Raw genomic sequence first — 16946 nt, 5'->3', positions numbered from 1 at the left:
CTCAGACTTGGATTTATAGATTAAAATAAAAGTATTAGAATAGAAAAAAGGATATAATTCTTTACAATGCGTACAGTTATAAGCACAGTTGTCACTGGAGAAGCGATCTAGTTTGGTCCATGTGTGAACTAACGGCTGTGATCAGGTTAAGGCTGCAGGATGAAATGGTCCATAGCTTTTATCCCCACCTGCTGGTTCACAGTGGAACTACTCGCTTAACGTGCTCCACATAAGGGACCCCAACACTGGACCACTGACCTTCTGCTGAACAAGATTCTCTACCAAAACTGTCCAAAATAGGTCTTGCTTACAAAACAACATAGTAACATTGAATCTGTTTTAAAAATAGTTCTCCTTTTTTAATGACGTATGGTGTGACAATCCTGCTCGGACTCCCTGAGGAGCTACATCAGGTACCTGGACCTCACTTTGACAACCTCGACTCTTCGACTCAAGTGATTTCTTGCAGTGGACTCTGAATTGAAAGACATCACGGTCATGTAATTTAGAAAATAATTGTAGATTAGCCAACAGACATAACCGGAAAAAATCTCTATTATACATCAACTATTTACTAAAACAATATAAAAGCAAAAATGTCAAGAATCGTCTTCTCAAATCTAAGAATTTGCTATTTTTTGCAGTGTTACGGGCACTGTTAATGAATATTTTTGAGCTTTTAAGTGTTGGTCAGACAAAATACGTCTAATCTGATGATGCTGTTTTTGCTGATAGGCATTTACATTCTTTCTGATATATTGACCAAAAAACAAGAAGCAGATTGTTGTTTGAACAAAAAAGCACAGCATCTTTCATTATTTAAGACAATTTCAGTCATATATAAGCACTTTTTGAAGATACTGCTCTTCATCGCCATTGGCTGTATTCACATTGTTTAGATATGTAAATCTGTAGAGTTTGATGTAACCACATTATAAGTGGGTTCTAGACAACAAAATCTGACAGGCAGGGACCTGTGGTCTAACGTGGATCGTCTGTTTTTAGGGACTTTGATAACATAAACTCCCTGAGAGAACCTCCCATCTCACATTGTGTGTAGTACAAAAACAGTCTACAAAATTAAAAAAACACTCAAAGTGTCACATTAGAAGACAGAATGTCTACTAAATGAGATATAAAGATGAAGCAGATTGTTTTCTGCCCTTCCCCTCCCTGCTGTGATATTTTCATTGTGTTGTTGCCCAGTTGTGTTATATAGACTACTGTGTGTCCACATGCTAGGCGTTATCTCTAATTTATGAGGCTGACTTGTGCGAGTGAATGTGATGGTACGAGTGATGATGACTGCCAGTCAAGTGTTGGTGAAAACTGACATTTAGGTCTATTTGTTTAAGTGTTAATCTGCTTTCATATTGATAGAGTTACTCAAAGGATAGACAGATATTGTAGATTTTGATTCATATTGTGGAATTAAAACTGAGTTGATCTTGAGTTTGGTGCATGTGTCATGTAGGTCTGTGTGTCTCTGCGTATCTGACATTACATTTGTTTTCAGCCTTTACTGATGTTTCTACACCGAGGAGCACAGCAGTTTCCCATTTCAGTGATTGGAGTGTGCAAGACTAAGGTTGTGTGGACCATCTGTATTTTTGAACTATATCAAAATTTGTGCTGAACTTCTACAAGAAAGGAAATAACATTTGTTAGATTGCATGATCTAAAAGTTGATTTCGCAGGACAGATTTTGAGGTAATTAGGTGGGTAATTACTTTACCCAGCAACATATTTGAAATTACTTTGAAATTAAACCCAAACAGCCACACTGAATACCTGAAACTTTATCAAAAGTGGTTTTAGGAGAGGTGTGCCACATTCACCACAAACACACCAAACCCTGTAACTGCCACGTTTATAAACTTGTTGTCCTGCTTAAACTGGCAGCACAGTCAGTCATGATCACATCAAACACACAACACAAATTACCACAACATATCTTTGTTACATGATTAGTGTTTATTTAAAATACTCCATCTGCAAATGTTTGTTTCAATTAAAAACAAAGATAAATTTCACAGCTAGTAGCCTACATAGTAAGCAAAAAGGAGGGGAATATCCATCAGTCTCTTTTCCCCCTCAGTATCTATGTAGTTTGCTCGACAGCTCTGCTCGGGGCCTGGGACAAGCATCCGTTGACGGGTTCTTTGAAGCGGTCAGGATGGCAGAATTTGAGGAGAATACAGAGGCTGGACAGTGTGGACCCAACCGAACTTTGTCATTATGTCAACACAACTGCCGTATCGAGCCATCCATTCCATAGCAGTGACCACCTGAGTATATCTGAAAAGTGAAACTGACCCCAGATTGGCACTGGTTCATATGCAGACACGTAACAACTGATTGGAGGTTTGTTTACTGGAGTCCACTCCTGTGGAATTGTTCAATAGTCTGTGATCTGAGACAGGCCGTATGCTCCATCCAAATTCAAATGTGTGGATTACTCAAACAGAATCCAGCACCACTGTACAGAACAGTAAACAGGAAGTCTTTTTTACCCTCTTAAAAGTTACTTTCAGTATTAACTTTAATTGACAAGGAACTGCTTTTGCATTTGATGCGACGTGCCTAAAAGAATATGTCTGCTGATATTCTATATTTTCTGATTTTTAACAAATCCCATGAAACTATATGATTCCTACTATAAATTGACCCCACGAACAACTATAGTCTGTGTAACCAAAGCCTGATTCATCATAACACTCTGTTGTGGAGCGTCAACTATTAAAAACACATCAGTGAGCACCTGGCTGCCATGTGCCTTCATTCCTACCAACACACACAGACACTGTTGTAGTGTCCTGTTTATTTTAAGTCACTCCCACACATCCTGTAGTAACTACCCACTAGCATATGTGTAGTGATCCACCACTAAAATAGTCCAAGACGAAAACACTACCTCCTGTTTGAGTGATGTTTGATATGGACTTACTAAGAAATGAATTGATATGTGATGCACTATATGATTTACAGTAAAACAGTGTAGGCATTTCAGCACAGACCGAGGGATTTAAAAATTCTTGATTTCAATCATTTTTGTGGGATTTGGTAACAACTAAAAATCTAGAATAACACCAGCATTACCCTTCAAGGCTGCACTGTTACAATACATATGCGATCCCTTAGATATGACTGCGGTCGAGCAATTCCTCGTTAACACTTTCTTGTGGAAATAAAGGACAAGTAAGAAATAAATAAGGGGTTTGTAACAAGTTGTGTGGGGAAGGTTTAGATAAACACCTCAATTTCACGTTTAATTTGAGAATCACGCAGCTCTACAGTCAAACTACTGTTTGGTCAGGTCGTACTGTAGCATCTCAAGGCTGAATCCCGCCTGGTGTGGATGCGTTGACCCTGTGAAGTGACTGTCCGGAGCTGGCTGCGGGTTAGCTTGGCTTTGGAAACCAGACGGCAGCAGCCTGACCTATGACAGCACAGCGTTGTAGTGTCGTATACCTATCAGGTTGTCGGCACTGAAGGATCGTCTAATCGCTGCTCGACTCAGGTCCTTGTACTTGTCCTCACATAGTCTTGAAATGGCCTGAAGACAGAAATATAAACTCAGTTAATGAAAAGTTCTCGTTGAAACAGTAGTTGTGCTTTAATCTGAGACGCTTGCATTTTTAGAATAAGAGTGCCGTCTGCTTGCTGCAGAGCAAAGAGGAAATACTGCCGGTGCAGCGCAGTGAGACAACCTGTGGCTACTGGTTAAGGTGTGAGGACGGCAGCTCACCTCCAGTTTCTGGGCGCGCTGGTTGTTGAGAGGTTCCAGAGGGAAGTTGAGGTTGTTGTCATCAGCCAGCTGCCGCAGATCAAAGTAATACTTGGCATAGACACTGGCTGGCACATTGATATTAAACTGAAGAAGTTCCAGGAAGTGGCGCTCCATCTCGTTCCTGGAAGGTGGAAAGATACCTGAGGGTTATCTCAGACGGTCAATACTCCCATAGAGACTTTTTCCTCAACTCTAAAATGGAAGCTAATGGTTATTAGGTTAGTAATCTACACTAAGCGCAACGGAGGAACATAGGATTATAATCTTAATGCACACAGTGAAGAAATAAATGCAAACTTTAAAATGTAAAATCTCAGCAAACCATTTAACCTCCTCACATAACTCAACCAAATCTAAGCTGCATTCCTTCGCTACACATATTCACCTATTCAATGGACAGAAGGCGCACTATATGTTGTAAAATATATAAATAGAAAGTTTTAATCTTAAATCATAATTTATGACAATTCTTTTAACAATCGTGAGTGTTTCTGCAGATGTCAATTGTAAAAACAAAAAGACAAAAACTCATACTCCTAGATTAATTTTGTCCTTCAGAAGAACCACTGCAAAGGGCTGCAACTAACAGTTATTTTTTACTGTTGATTTATCTGTTTATTATTTAACTGAGTAAATGTGTGGTGAAGAAAACGTTAAATGTTCCCCAAGCCCATGGTGATGTCCTCTAATTTCTTGTTTCGTCAAAACCCACAACCCAAATATATTCACTTTAGTTTCATAAAGGAGTAAAGACACCAGAAAATATTCACATTTAAGAAGACGGAATGAAGAGAAACCCAACCCCCCCTAAAAGAAGGGGACAAGGCTTTTGTCTCATATGCGTTTCAATCCTGAGATGTGACGACTCTTCTCTTGTGTCAATACTGATGGTGTGGTTTATCATCATTATCTTATCATGGTTTGACTGACAGTAATCCGAGTTGAAGACCTACACTGAGCACAACTTAAATTGCAATAAAAAAAAAAAACATCATTGTGATCCGACTTTGACTTTCAGCATAGGAAGTGCTCATGGAGATGGAATCAAATCTCTTCCACAGAGATCTCACACACACATGCAGGTACTCAGACATGTATCAGTGTCACAGTTCATCTTTTCTAGCCCGCAGCCTCCATCATCCTTCCTCCTCATCATCACAGCCATGAGAAAAGCCGAGGGAGGTGGTCGCCAAGGAGATAGCATCTAGGATGCTTTGTTGGTCAGCAAAGGTGGATAGAGTGAGAGTGTGTGTGATGTCTGGTCTCCCAGGGCAACTAATGGAGTGGGCGAGAGCCAGGGCCATTATGTAGAAGCAGTGAGAGCACTTGAGACCCTCCCCTGCATTTCTGTCTGTGTGTCTCTCTGTTTCCCTCTCTACTCTTCTTGCCATCCCTCCATCAAATCCCGACTAGGCGCACAAAGACACTTCAATGATAGCAATGAAAACAGAGCTGAGAGAGAGTAGGTCAGACATGTATGTATGTATGCATGTATGTGTGTAGGTGAGAGAGTGAGTGAGTGACTCGACTTTTTAACCACCTTTATTGAAACACGTCCATCATGTGTAGCACTGTACATTAGCGTTGGGCTTGGGCAATAATGTTAAGACTTTCCAACCGGCCATCCTCAGCCCATCAATCGCTGACATATTTGCACAGGTGTGAACGCATCCCTGTGTTCCTCACCCGGCAGAGATGAAGTGGATTTGTATTTTCAGGTTGCACATTAACACAAGAGTAATACTTAAACTCATCCCAGTCACTCAAACGAGAACTCAGGGTCCACCAGCCCTGCAACCTGTTGCGTCCCATGAGCCAAGTAGCCTGGCTTTACTCCCCACTCCCATCTTCCCACAGATAGAAGAGAGTAAAGACAATAAAGACAGCAAATGATGACATTTAACACACAATGTATAGACTCAGGCATGTTACAGAATAGACAGCCCTCCTCGACATTATAATCTATTTAGACAGAAACATATTTGTTGCCAGGGCCAGATGTAACTCCCTCTGTTGCAGATCCCCTGACCCCTTAGCAAGAGGGGGCTTATCCCTAAAACAACCTGTCCCTAAAGGCAGCACTGCCACTGATTATTGTAAGAAAAGTTCTTGACCTTCACAAACGCTGCATACAAAACTTTCCCGTTTACAGCAACCTAAAAAAAAACAAAAACAACCTGGCTCAGAGAGGCAGAGGACAGCAGCTTTCCTTCTTCCTGCCACCAACCTCTGCACAGGAGAAAGTGGGGGGCCGAGTGATGTTGCTCTATGCAACATTTCCTCTGCTGGGTGTCCCCGGCAAATATCTGCACAATACAGCATCATTTGGGCTGCTTAGAGTCTGAAGGCCGCCACTCTGCTCTACAAGTCCATCAGTCTTTAGCCACCCTCATCATTTAAGTTACAGTCATTTTCTCTGTGTTGTTCTCCAATATGATGTGCTACGTAAGGAATAATGCCTGATGAGGTGTCCATGATCACGAATTAATGGACGACGCGGAGTCCATTAATTCCTGATTATGGACACCTCGAAGGGCATTATCCTGCTTATACCATGGTCACTTGCCAAAGAAAATAAATTCAGACTATTAATTTATATTTTCATGCGTTTTACGATCAAAATATAAAGTTTTTCACATGCCATAACTTAGTTTCCCTGGTAACGCCTGAAGGTTTGACTAATACCTGGAACAACCATTACCCTCCCATAAGGTTCTTATACAACAGGAACACTGTTCACTCCTCCTGTAAATAGGACGGACCATAGATATTCTAGTCCGCTCAGCAATGAGCCAGAAAGGTAATGCTATGCTAGCAAGATACAATGTCAATAACATTGCGTATGGTTGACAAACCGTAAATATGATTTCACAGTATGTTTAACAACAAGACTAGCAAGCTAACCAGTCATGTCATTGTCCCCAAATCAATATCAAGATTTTCACAAAGAAATAATTGGCCATGTGTAACATTACTGTGGCCGCAGCCTGAAGTAGAGAGCTGAAGAGCGAACGGGATGTGAGATTATTCGCTTTAGAGGGGAAGTGTACTTTCTGCAGTTTGTGTGTTACAGTCGCCACCCTGTGGTGAGCAGGGGATAAGGCCCTCAAAGACTGACGGACTGCACTCAGTGTTGGAAATAAAATATTCAGATTTTTTTTCATGTGGATACGCCAGCTAGCACATTAATTTAGAGCAGTGAACAGACAATTTGACTGGAACTACTTACTTACCATATATCAGAGGTTAATGGACACCCTGCAGCCAATCAGAATCAAGTTTTCCCCCAGACCATGGTATAAGATGTGATAACGAATGTACAAATGTAACTGTACTCAGGCCTGGTTGCAGCTGGGGCAATATGAGTGCAGGCCAGTGGTAGACTGGGGACGGGGGACAGGCTTGGGCACAGCACAGAGCAAATGGGCCAAATGTGGGTACACGCTAAAAACTGCCAGCTTGTGCCACAGTAAAGAAGCCACCAAATTGATGATCGTCAGTGTCCAAACTCTGTAGGAGACCTGAGTGAGGATCCAGGACCCTATTTGCCAGCCTGGTGGTTATGGTTGACAAGGCCCCCTCCCAGTTCCCCTTTTTCACCCAATACCTCCTTGTAGCCCAGTGGCCCTTCAACCAGGTTGCCAGACTCTTGGAACCATTTTTTAAATCAACAAAGTGCAGCCCCACCTGTCACCAGCTCCTCATGTCCCTTAGATCCACCTTCTTAGGTTGCAGAGTAAGGACTGCTGTGCGACAGCTGAGTGGTAGCGCCCCTACACAAAGGCACTCCATCACCCCCTCATACCAGTCTGGGCCCAATACTGACCCAGGCGCCACCTGTGACACTGCCTCGCTCAACAGCCAGGTTTTGTCTCTCTTCTGTAGTGTTTTGCTTCATAAATCTTTCTTCAACATCCTTTATGCTACCCTCCATCCTTCCAATATTTCTCCTTACCTCTACAGTTGCAGAAGCTATATATAACTGACAACAACAACAAAAAACCATAACCTGAGCAACTCAAACTCTTCCACCCAAAAACCCTTAAAAATAAAGCCATGGATTCAATTTCTAATAGACAGATTGCATATGTCCTGGGATAATATTCAAGTGACACTAGGTAAGAGATGTTCTGTTAACACTTACTAGTTCTTAAATAGAACAGTTTAAAACAGAAGTGCGCCGGCAACTTGTGGGTTTATCCGGTCTAAAATATTGCCAAATGACATGATGTTAGCTCTGTCTGACATGCATCAAATCTTCTTCTTCTTCTTTTCCTTCTTCAGAAGAACATGGTATTTAAAGTGAAGTGAATTTTCTACAATGCCTCTTCCCACAGAAATGACCTGAGACTCAAACAGGTGTCTGTCTACATCTTCCTTATTTTCAGTGTGCTTTGCCATAAAACAAAAAACAAACATTAAAAACAAGACAAACTTACATGTCCTCCACAGTGATGTCTTTAAGGATCTGGCAGTAGTCGACATTCCACACAGCCTGGTCATCCCAGACTTTAGAGGCCAACAAGATGGCTCCCAAGACAATGCGCTTCCAGTTGGCAGGGCAGATATCAAGCTCAGCATACGTTAGCAGGCGTTCCAAATACACCTTCAGGAAGAGGAACATTTAAACATCAAAAAATCAATTTGAAACTCAAAGTTTTCATACTTGAATATTACTATAAACAACAGTCAGTTTAGGGCTGGCTTATGTCAAAGTTTGCATACTATGAACCAGCAAATTTCCCCTACACATGTTTAGTGATAATACACAGGTAACTGTATTATGGGCTGAACACACTGCCTGCATGAGCAGCACTTGTGCATGGTGGATGTCTTGCTTTTTATTTCGGCATCCATGTTAACAGGTTAGAGCAGACAAACAGTCAGGTGAAGAGAGGCTGCTGCAGTGCCAAGTCATTTCTGAGATTCAGAGACTCACCTATTTTTACAGCAATATACGAGTGATTCTTGGCAAAAATAGGCCTCAAAACGACCTGTAGACAGTCACATTGACATCATACCAGCATTTCACAACAGTTCTAATCTTTATACCTGTAGAATACGTCACAAACATGAAGAGAATACACACCATAGGGGTGGGACAGTTTTTTCCTGTGCACCATGTTTCTTTCTTTCCCTCCCTCCTGCTTTCTCACTGTTATTGTTAAAGGCAAACTCCATGTAAGAAGATGAGGCAGGCAGGAGCCACGCTGCAACAGCAACGCTGCCTGTGTGGACATATGTGTATGTGAGCAGCAGCAGATCAGCAACACAGCTGTCATGCACTACACACGCAGGCAGTGTGTTCCATGAGTTATACCACTACTTTACCAATGTTGCATCTAGTAAAATGGTTTTATTTTCTTGTGAAAACATAGACATTTGAGGCTGATGGTATGGTCGTATTTTTAGCTTATACTTTACTCAGATCAGATGAGAACAAATGAAAGGCAATGCTACTAACTACAGAAACTAAAACATTACTGTGATAAATTCAGGCTTGCTAGCTGTTTTGAAAACTAGATTATTAATATGCTTTGCTTTGTATTTTTGCATCTGCACCTCTTTGGCAAAATAGTCGTTCACCAACAAAAGACGAGGAGCATATTTGCTTAATTCAAAACCTGAAAATGTCAGAGTCTCTTCTGACTGACATTGTTCTTTGATCACTACATCCTGCATCATATCCGCCCAGTCTGTTACAACATTTAACAAAATGGTCTTATGAAAATCCTATTCCTATTTATCAAATGCAATCAAGGATCCATCTACTCCTAGATTCTAATCCTTTTGAATCTTCTCTGATGGAGAATCTGTGCTGTGTGATCAAAACAGAAACACTCATCCTCAAGTGGTATTTGGGACAAGTCAGTTTGTAGACATTTACTGCCCTCTGGTGTCCAGTTTATGATAATAACACAGTATTTAACCTCATGAAGTCCACCACTAGCTGGAGACTGAGGCGTCTACAAAAGGTCCCTGGCTTGATACAGGATTCGAAAGGTCTATAATAACAATTATATACTGTAAACCAGAGTGTCTGATTTGAATAAGACTATCTAATATGTACTTAATCTCAAACACTTATATTTGAACCCATTACATAAGAAATGACATGTCCAGTGAGTTCAGTTTTTGGCATATCATAATTCTAACAATTTATCGGTGTAAGCAAAATTCAGTGTGAGACATACTTACTAGAGTGACAATGGCACATTCTGCAGTGAGCTGTGCCGCGCTGAAGAGTGTTCTGACGAAGCGGTAGATCACTTTGTGTTCTGGGTCAACGCGGGAGTAGTCATCGGGTACTGGCTCTCTCTGTATGGGACAAACAGTTCGCAAACAAACACACACATACACACGTCTGAGGGAGTGAAGTCATCTATCCTGACATGTCAGGAGGGTACTGTTGTTAAAATTCATTATCAATTTCTAAAACTGGAATATGCAAGTGTGATGTTTTTGATTTTTCCACCATTCTAGCCTCCAGTTTACACCGAGATCAAATTCTTCAAGTACATACAACAGTTGAAAAATACTTCCACTTCAATATACAAGTCCACAAGCAAGCAGTCACTTAGTTGCAATGTTTGTTCCACCCGAGTGTTACTTTTACAATGGTACTTGTGATAATGTCAACATTGATATTAGGTTTGTCACAAAATTCCCTTGTACCCCTTGCCTCTATTCGATGTCATCTTAAGATTGGACTGGCCCTCCAAAAACTAACCTTTAAGTGTCTGAAGTAAAACAACTTCATTGTAGAATGAGCCACCACTAGTGCCTCATTATCACAAGGTTAGGAACGCATGGAAATCATTTATAAATACAATGAAAAGGGACAATATTTTCCTCTTGGGTTTTTTTAAACTAGTGAATAACAGCCTTTTTCATGAAGCGCTACTTTTGGCACAGAATTATGGATAGCCCTTTACATTAGATCAGTGCTGAACTCTCAGTTTGAAGGAACAAAAGTGTCACATTGTTGGTCAAGGTTTTCCTTTTTTTTTGGTTTACATGCAAGATCTTAATACCACTGACTAATCAAAACCACTGGTTGAAGGAATAACCCTTCGTTCACCTGTCTTCCTGATGAGCTCAAAGTGCAGAGACTTAGACTCAGTTTGAGGAAATCTTATCAACATACTCACTGATAAGGGGTGCAACTTCTCATCAAAGATATCCAGCGACTTGCCCGAGTCCCTAAAAACACATGACATACTTAAAACACATACCAGCTTTAGCAACATAAAAATCCACTAATGACATGATTAAGATTCAATTATAAATGTACACAAACCTGTTTTTGATGTGGTAGTATATTGCTAACGTGACACTGCAGAGAAAAGAGAGGAACATACAAATAGTGTGGATTCATTTTAGTGTTTTTTAGCTTCAATAAAAACAGTTTCAATATTGAATAGTATCCCGTGTGTCTGACCTCCTGCACAGAAGCTTCATTTAAATGAACACTGAGATAATCCTGATAAAATGTTGTTTGCAGCTTCACCAAAATCATGGCAATACAAAGGATTGTCCTAAATTAGGCGTAGGAACAGCCGTTTCCATAATGCATCCATTAAGTATTACTCTAAGATTACCATGCTGTGATGCAACAGGATTTTCTTGTGTGAAATAACTGGCTTTTGGACAGCACAGCATTGTGTCTGCATGTGTGTGAAATTCTCTCACCATTTGATTGTGCTTTTGAGGTTTGGCTGGCTGACGGTGTTGTCGTCAATGAAGATTGTTGAACAGGAGCTGTATTTCTTTGACATCGGACCAGGAGATACCTTGAGATATCAAAGTCAACAACACATACTGATCAGGGAACAGGAATCAGTCTTTATGTCTGAATTCATGTCAGTTTGACACTCCAGAAGCAAGAAAATATATGCAGGAAATCTCTGCAGCTGTACTGGCTGTTGTAAACTGGTGTATATACTTGTTGTTATACTTGAGATATATACTCACTCCTTCTGTAATAAGGCAAAAAAAAAAAAGTTTGGCCTTCACTAGACTACGTTTTTCTAGCGTATCGTGAGCTGGATGTACTAGTCTTATCTAATGACTAGCAAATACTGTCAGTAAAATGTAGTGCTTTATTGCTCTAATGTAGTATCATGGGGTTTTACATATTAACAGCAATATAATTCTGGATTAACCCTAAACACTCACATGACAGTCTGGATGTGGTGGTTTTGGAGACATTTATAAAATAAATACTATCTATATTCAGAGGTCACAATTAATTCATAAAGCTACCTTTAAAAACCCAAAATGACTCAATTCAATATCAGGCTTCTCAACTGGAATTCCTGGCTTTGAAGGAAAATAATAGCTCAAAATAAATATCAAGATGCCAGATTTTTCAATTCATTTGATATTTAGTATTCCAGATATTATTAATGGATTTTGTTACTTTGACATTTCCAGTTATGAACAGAGGTATAGGTTGTTGTTGATTGAGGGATGCGAGTTTATTGGCCGTTAGCTTTTTCCTGCTCCAAACATTTGTTACTGTAGCTGCCATTAAAAGTCCACGATCTGTTGACCTGTAGTAACAAACAAGCATATATATTTCATTAGGAAATCAAATGTATGATCAACTTTTTGATTTTGACACTTACATGGCTGATATGATTTATGTGGTTGCTTTTCCTCTTGTCTCGCACTGTAAAGGAAGACAGACGTTCAATAAAGCCAGGTTGAAGCAGCCAAGACAACTAGAAAACTAGACACCATGTATTGTTGAGGAAAACAGTTGATGTGAATCACTGCTGTGTGTGTGTCATGTTATAATTGCTCACCGTCTGTCTGGGACTTGCTCAGGAAGATGGTGCTTGCTCGGGCGTGGTCCGATGGGTTAGACTCCAGGGCCAGTTCTGAGGAAACACAAAGCGCACGGAAGTGTTTTATAGAGACAATTTGTCAACAAAGGGCACTTTGTGGGCTGCTCAGCTCTCACTGCTGAGTAGTGGAGAAACCAGAGAGAACAGGAAACAATTAGCTGACACTTTGATCAAACTATATTGTGTATTATAACACACAGTATAATTCTGTTGATTATTGTTATCCATTATAAATAACTACTGTAAACGAGTCTAACAGCAAAAAGGTGCAGAAATTGTGGGTTGGAGACTGTGAAAGACATAAATCAACAAACGAAACCTTAAATACATTAAGTTGTGAACTGACACTGAATAAAACAGGTTATCATTCCAAGGCTGTTCACTTTAAAGCCATGGTTTAATAATCATAATGACTGTTTCTCAAGTACTCAAGGTTTTTCGCTGTTACTTTCAGATTTTACTGAACATTTTACCATAAATAAGCACACACACTTAAGGTCTACCAGAGATGGGTATGATTTCCATATCAGTATTCCTAGCAACCAACAGACAACTGTGTTAAAGCACAGCTTAGAGAAATAGATTTACAAGCCTGTTATCCAAAATGGAAATATAAGAGAAGTGCAAATTCACCATCATCATACAATGCTTGTTACTATGTATGTGCAAAAAAATCTATTATTGTGGCCAGGGGATAAAACAAAAAAACTTATACTACAATAATCAACTTTTTTTGGTAACTGTGCTGAAGTTCTACAATTTACAATACTCTAAATTGCAGATGTATTGGTAGCTGCTGTATTAGACCACTCACTTGTGGGCATTCAAATAGAGATAGAAGGGTAAATTCAAGCAATGCAAACATGATCACACCACTGGTTTAAACACGACTTAGTGAACTGTGTTCTTTCTCCAAATCTGTGTAGACAGTACATTACATAAAGGACAGAGGATTAGTTGTTGGCAGCCATCTGTGGAGCGAGGACAGCAAGAGGAGACCCAAGGAATGTACAAAGGACAGTTGGACGGCTTCTGACCCCTGCCCTGCCAACAGCGGGTCTCACCAGAGTGGAAGCATGCACGTCTGTCTACAACAACATCAATGGCATGAACACTACGCATGTCTGGGAGTCAGAGAGGAGTGGCGATCCTAAAACTGATCGTACTACAAAACTGGGCTTGGTCACTGAGTACACTCCAAGTGTTCTATTTTTACTTAATTTGTCCCCTGTCCGGATCAATGATTGGCCACTGAATTAAAACTAAGGTTGGGAAAGACAGGGCATTAAAATGACAAAGAGTTTATTTTTACTGCTAACTTCTGACTGGCAAATGCGGCTCAGAGAAGACAAGGGGTTTTCTTTAATAATGTCTGGATTTGTAATGCGATGCCAGTGTAATCACACATGATGCGGTGTCCATCTAAATAGTGCTGTCTATGACTGTTCTCATCATCAGTGCAACGCTGGCAGCAAGATGGCAATAAACACGTCTGGCGACTTGGCAGCAGCTGAAGAGCGTGTCTGTGTGTGCATTTACCTGCTGCTGTGAAAGACAGTGTATCATCAGGCCGGTGTATTTTGTTCAACTATAGACTGACCCTGTTTGATACAAGTAACCGAGATGGTGTGAACATACGGTGTGGATATCTGCTGATTCTGTCACCAGTTTATGTCCTTGGGAGTCATACAAGGGAGTTCTTCACTCTTCGGGGCCTGGATTACGGTGAGACTGTATGGGTGTGATGTTCATGGGCTCAAACGCAAGAAGGCAAAATGAGATTCCAACTGTTTTCACATCACAGGTTTGCGAGTATCAAATGAACACCTACCGTCAGGGACCTCTCTGTCGCTGATGTGCTGCAGGTAGGGCACGGTGTTATCATCGCTCACTTCGGTGCTGGTCTGGAACTCCTCGAGCCGCTCTACCGGTTGTCTCGAGGGTAGTTTGGGACTCGACTCGGGCGAGACGCAGCATGACACCGTGTTCCCCATTCCGAAGCCGGGCGTAAGCTTCACACCGTAGCAGCCAAGACCAAGTAGTGCAAATATTTCTAGCTAGCTAAAGTTAGCTCCCCCTAGCCACACAAACATTACCACGCTACAGTCGGTAATAACACAACACTATGGTTGAGTGCTAAATCGCCGCTGTCCGCCAACTCCCAGGAATCGCATTCCTGTCCATTTGTGGGTATGCGGCTTAGTGTAACAGTCAGAGAGGAGTTAGCCAGACAGGCTCGCTCTGTTGTAGAAAATGAAGTGTTGTCTTATACAATATTCGACGTGTTACTGTAATAACAGGAAGCACTTAAATGCAGGTGGTCGCCAATTCATTCATTCATTCATTCATTCATTCAACATGCTAGAGTTTCGCTGCTAGGTAGCTAGCTAACTAGCGTCATAGCAAGCTAGCTAACAAGTTAGCTTGTCTCATTAACTTTTTTCTAGTCCACCTTGATTCCACCTTTTGCAATCGTGTAAACACAACCGACTCTACAAAATAAACATGTTATGACCTCAAACCGCCAACTACTGGGAAATACATTTCATGAGACTTCACAAACAAGCCCACAGTTGTCTTCTCGCACTCGGATCAGTGTATAACGTTAGCCCAATCCAGCCCGAGGTTTCTGTGGCCTCCAGTAGGAAACCCGAGGTAAAAAGGGGAAAATCCAAGACCGTAGCGAAAAAGTTCTCACTGAAGTCAGATTGACCAGGCCTTATCCCTGTTCCTAATTAAACAAGCAACTCTGATAGCTGGCCCGGACTCCCCCATCAGTGCCGACTTGTGTTGGATGTACTCCCAGCCACCGCCGCCGTCTGTTAAGGAGCTCACAAATGGCACAACTTGGCACGGATGTAGTAGCCCCGCCCAATCGGGAATTCCACTCACTCCCATTGGCTGACAAATCAAAACAAGGATCCTTATAGGCTGCTCATTGGTTGAAGGAGCTGTCTGTTAGAGACGATTTAAACCGATGAGATGTATTTACAACGCTACTATTTTTGTATCATCACCGACCCACACCCTTTTTTGACAATGAACACACAGACCCGACCTCTATTGCATACCCTACCTGTCAATCAGTACATCCACCTCATTCAAGCGATATGAGAGAGATACATGGGTGCCTCCTACTTTTTTTTTAGATTTATAAATACATTTTTTTTCTGTATTATTATATATCTGTGTTGCCTTTGTTCCCATTAAATAGTTCAGCATATTCTTCATAATATAATTTGTGTTCAAAATGTTTTTAACAATATTAAAGTCGCCAGACAATGACTGACTTCATGCCAGAGACAGGGAGAAACAGCTAAAGCTCATCCAAGGATAGTTGTGACAACCTTTTTCAATAAATGTAACTTTATCTCACCTGTGACAGTGGAAAACAACTGATTCTCTGCTATTTTAAGAGGGTAATATCGTACTTCTTTACTTGAATACATTTATCTGACTGGTACAGTTACTAGTAACTTTGCAGAAAAGATTTAATATATAATGCGTATGATCATTTTATAAAATAGGATTAATTGCTTCCCTACAGAATGTACAGTTAAAATTAACTCCACCTTAAGCTATAGTAACACATTAATGCATAAGCAAGTACTACTACTTTATTTTTGATACTTCAAGTATATTTTAATGATAATATTTCTAAACCTTGACTTGTAATTGAGAATTTTAACCACATCTATTAATGTAAACACATGGTTATGTAGCTCCTCAAAATGATACTTAAACTGGCAACAGACCACTTTTTATTCTGAAGTAAATACTGATTGGACGGTGTATTTACTTTAGAAGAATGACATTGCATTTAGAGTGATTACCTCTAAATTTTGTCTGCCATCCTGAAACCAAAACAAGAAGAGGCATTGTTTTCCCTGGTCTCCAACCCCAGTTTACAGCAATACTGCTGGAATAACTGTGGAAACTGCACTGCAGAAAGAAAAAGAACCCTGCTGATGAAGGGGGCAAGGAAGGTGAAGAGGGGGATTGATAGAAACTGAGGTAAAACAAGAGTGAACAGTTGGGCATTGACTCAATGGAGAAGACAGGTGTTGTGTCAGAGTCTGTGCCCCTGTTCATATGAGTTTGGTAAACTCACAAACAGGACTTGATATTACGGAAGAGTTTTGGGGCCAGCTGGGTGAGAGGAAAAAAATGAGGGGAGGAAGTTTTTTTTCATTATCCTTTCAATTTCAGCTTGCATGAACCTGGCCACCTCTTTCATGTTTGTGTTTTTTTTCTTCTGAACAAAGTTTTCAGCACAATCTCTTCAAAGTCCTTATACTGACAAC

The 16946-nt window shown here is 40.6% G+C and overlaps 1 protein-coding gene across 2 annotated transcripts; it reads right to left on the bottom strand.

The window, feature by feature from the left end:
• Positions 1 to 1951: 1951 nt before the first annotated feature.
• ccnyl1 (cyclin Y-like 1) lies at positions 1952 to 15496 on the bottom strand. Of its 2 annotated transcripts, none has more exons than XM_037109192.1 (10): positions 14474 to 15496; positions 12601 to 12675; positions 12421 to 12464; positions 11483 to 11583; positions 11091 to 11126; positions 10942 to 10993; positions 9989 to 10108; positions 8230 to 8396; positions 3749 to 3911; positions 1952 to 3556 (listed from the first exon to the last, which is right to left on the bottom strand). In XM_037109192.1, exons 1-10 carry the CDS (start codon positions 14634 to 14636, stop codon positions 3440 to 3442), a joined length of 1038 nt encoding a protein of 345 aa, XP_036965087.1. In that variant the 5' UTR covers positions 14637 to 15496; the 3' UTR covers positions 1952 to 3439. The 2 variants fall into 2 exon arrangements, with proteins under 2 accessions (XP_036965087.1, XP_036965088.1); XM_037109193.1 differs by lacking the exon at positions 14474 to 15496 and adding an exon at positions 13581 to 13631.
• Between the last annotated feature and the right edge of the window lie 1450 nt (positions 15497 to 16946).

The sequence above is a fragment of the Acanthopagrus latus genome, chromosome 9 (assembly GCF_904848185.1).
Source record: "Acanthopagrus latus isolate v.2019 chromosome 9, fAcaLat1.1, whole genome shotgun sequence".
NCBI lineage: Eukaryota > Metazoa > Chordata > Actinopteri > Spariformes > Sparidae > Acanthopagrus > Acanthopagrus latus.
The sequence above is the reverse complement of the archived record's forward strand: the minus strand, read 5'-3'. Positions and strand labels throughout refer to the sequence as shown.

Excerpts from the sequence above, each read along its gene's own strand:
- ccnyl1 (XM_037109192.1), bottom strand. The coding sequence starts at position 14,636 with ATGGGGAACACGGTGTCATGCTGCGTCTCGCCCGAGTCGAGTCCCAAA. Across the intron at positions 12,465-12,600 it reads GAGCAAGTCCCAGACAGACG|TGCGAGACAAGAGGAAAAGC; the intron begins GTGAGCAATTAT and ends CTTCCTTTACAG. Across the intron at positions 10,994-11,090 it reads TACTACCACATCAAAAACAG|GGACTCGGGCAAGTCGCTGG; the intron begins GTTTGTGTACAT and ends ATGTGTTTTTAG.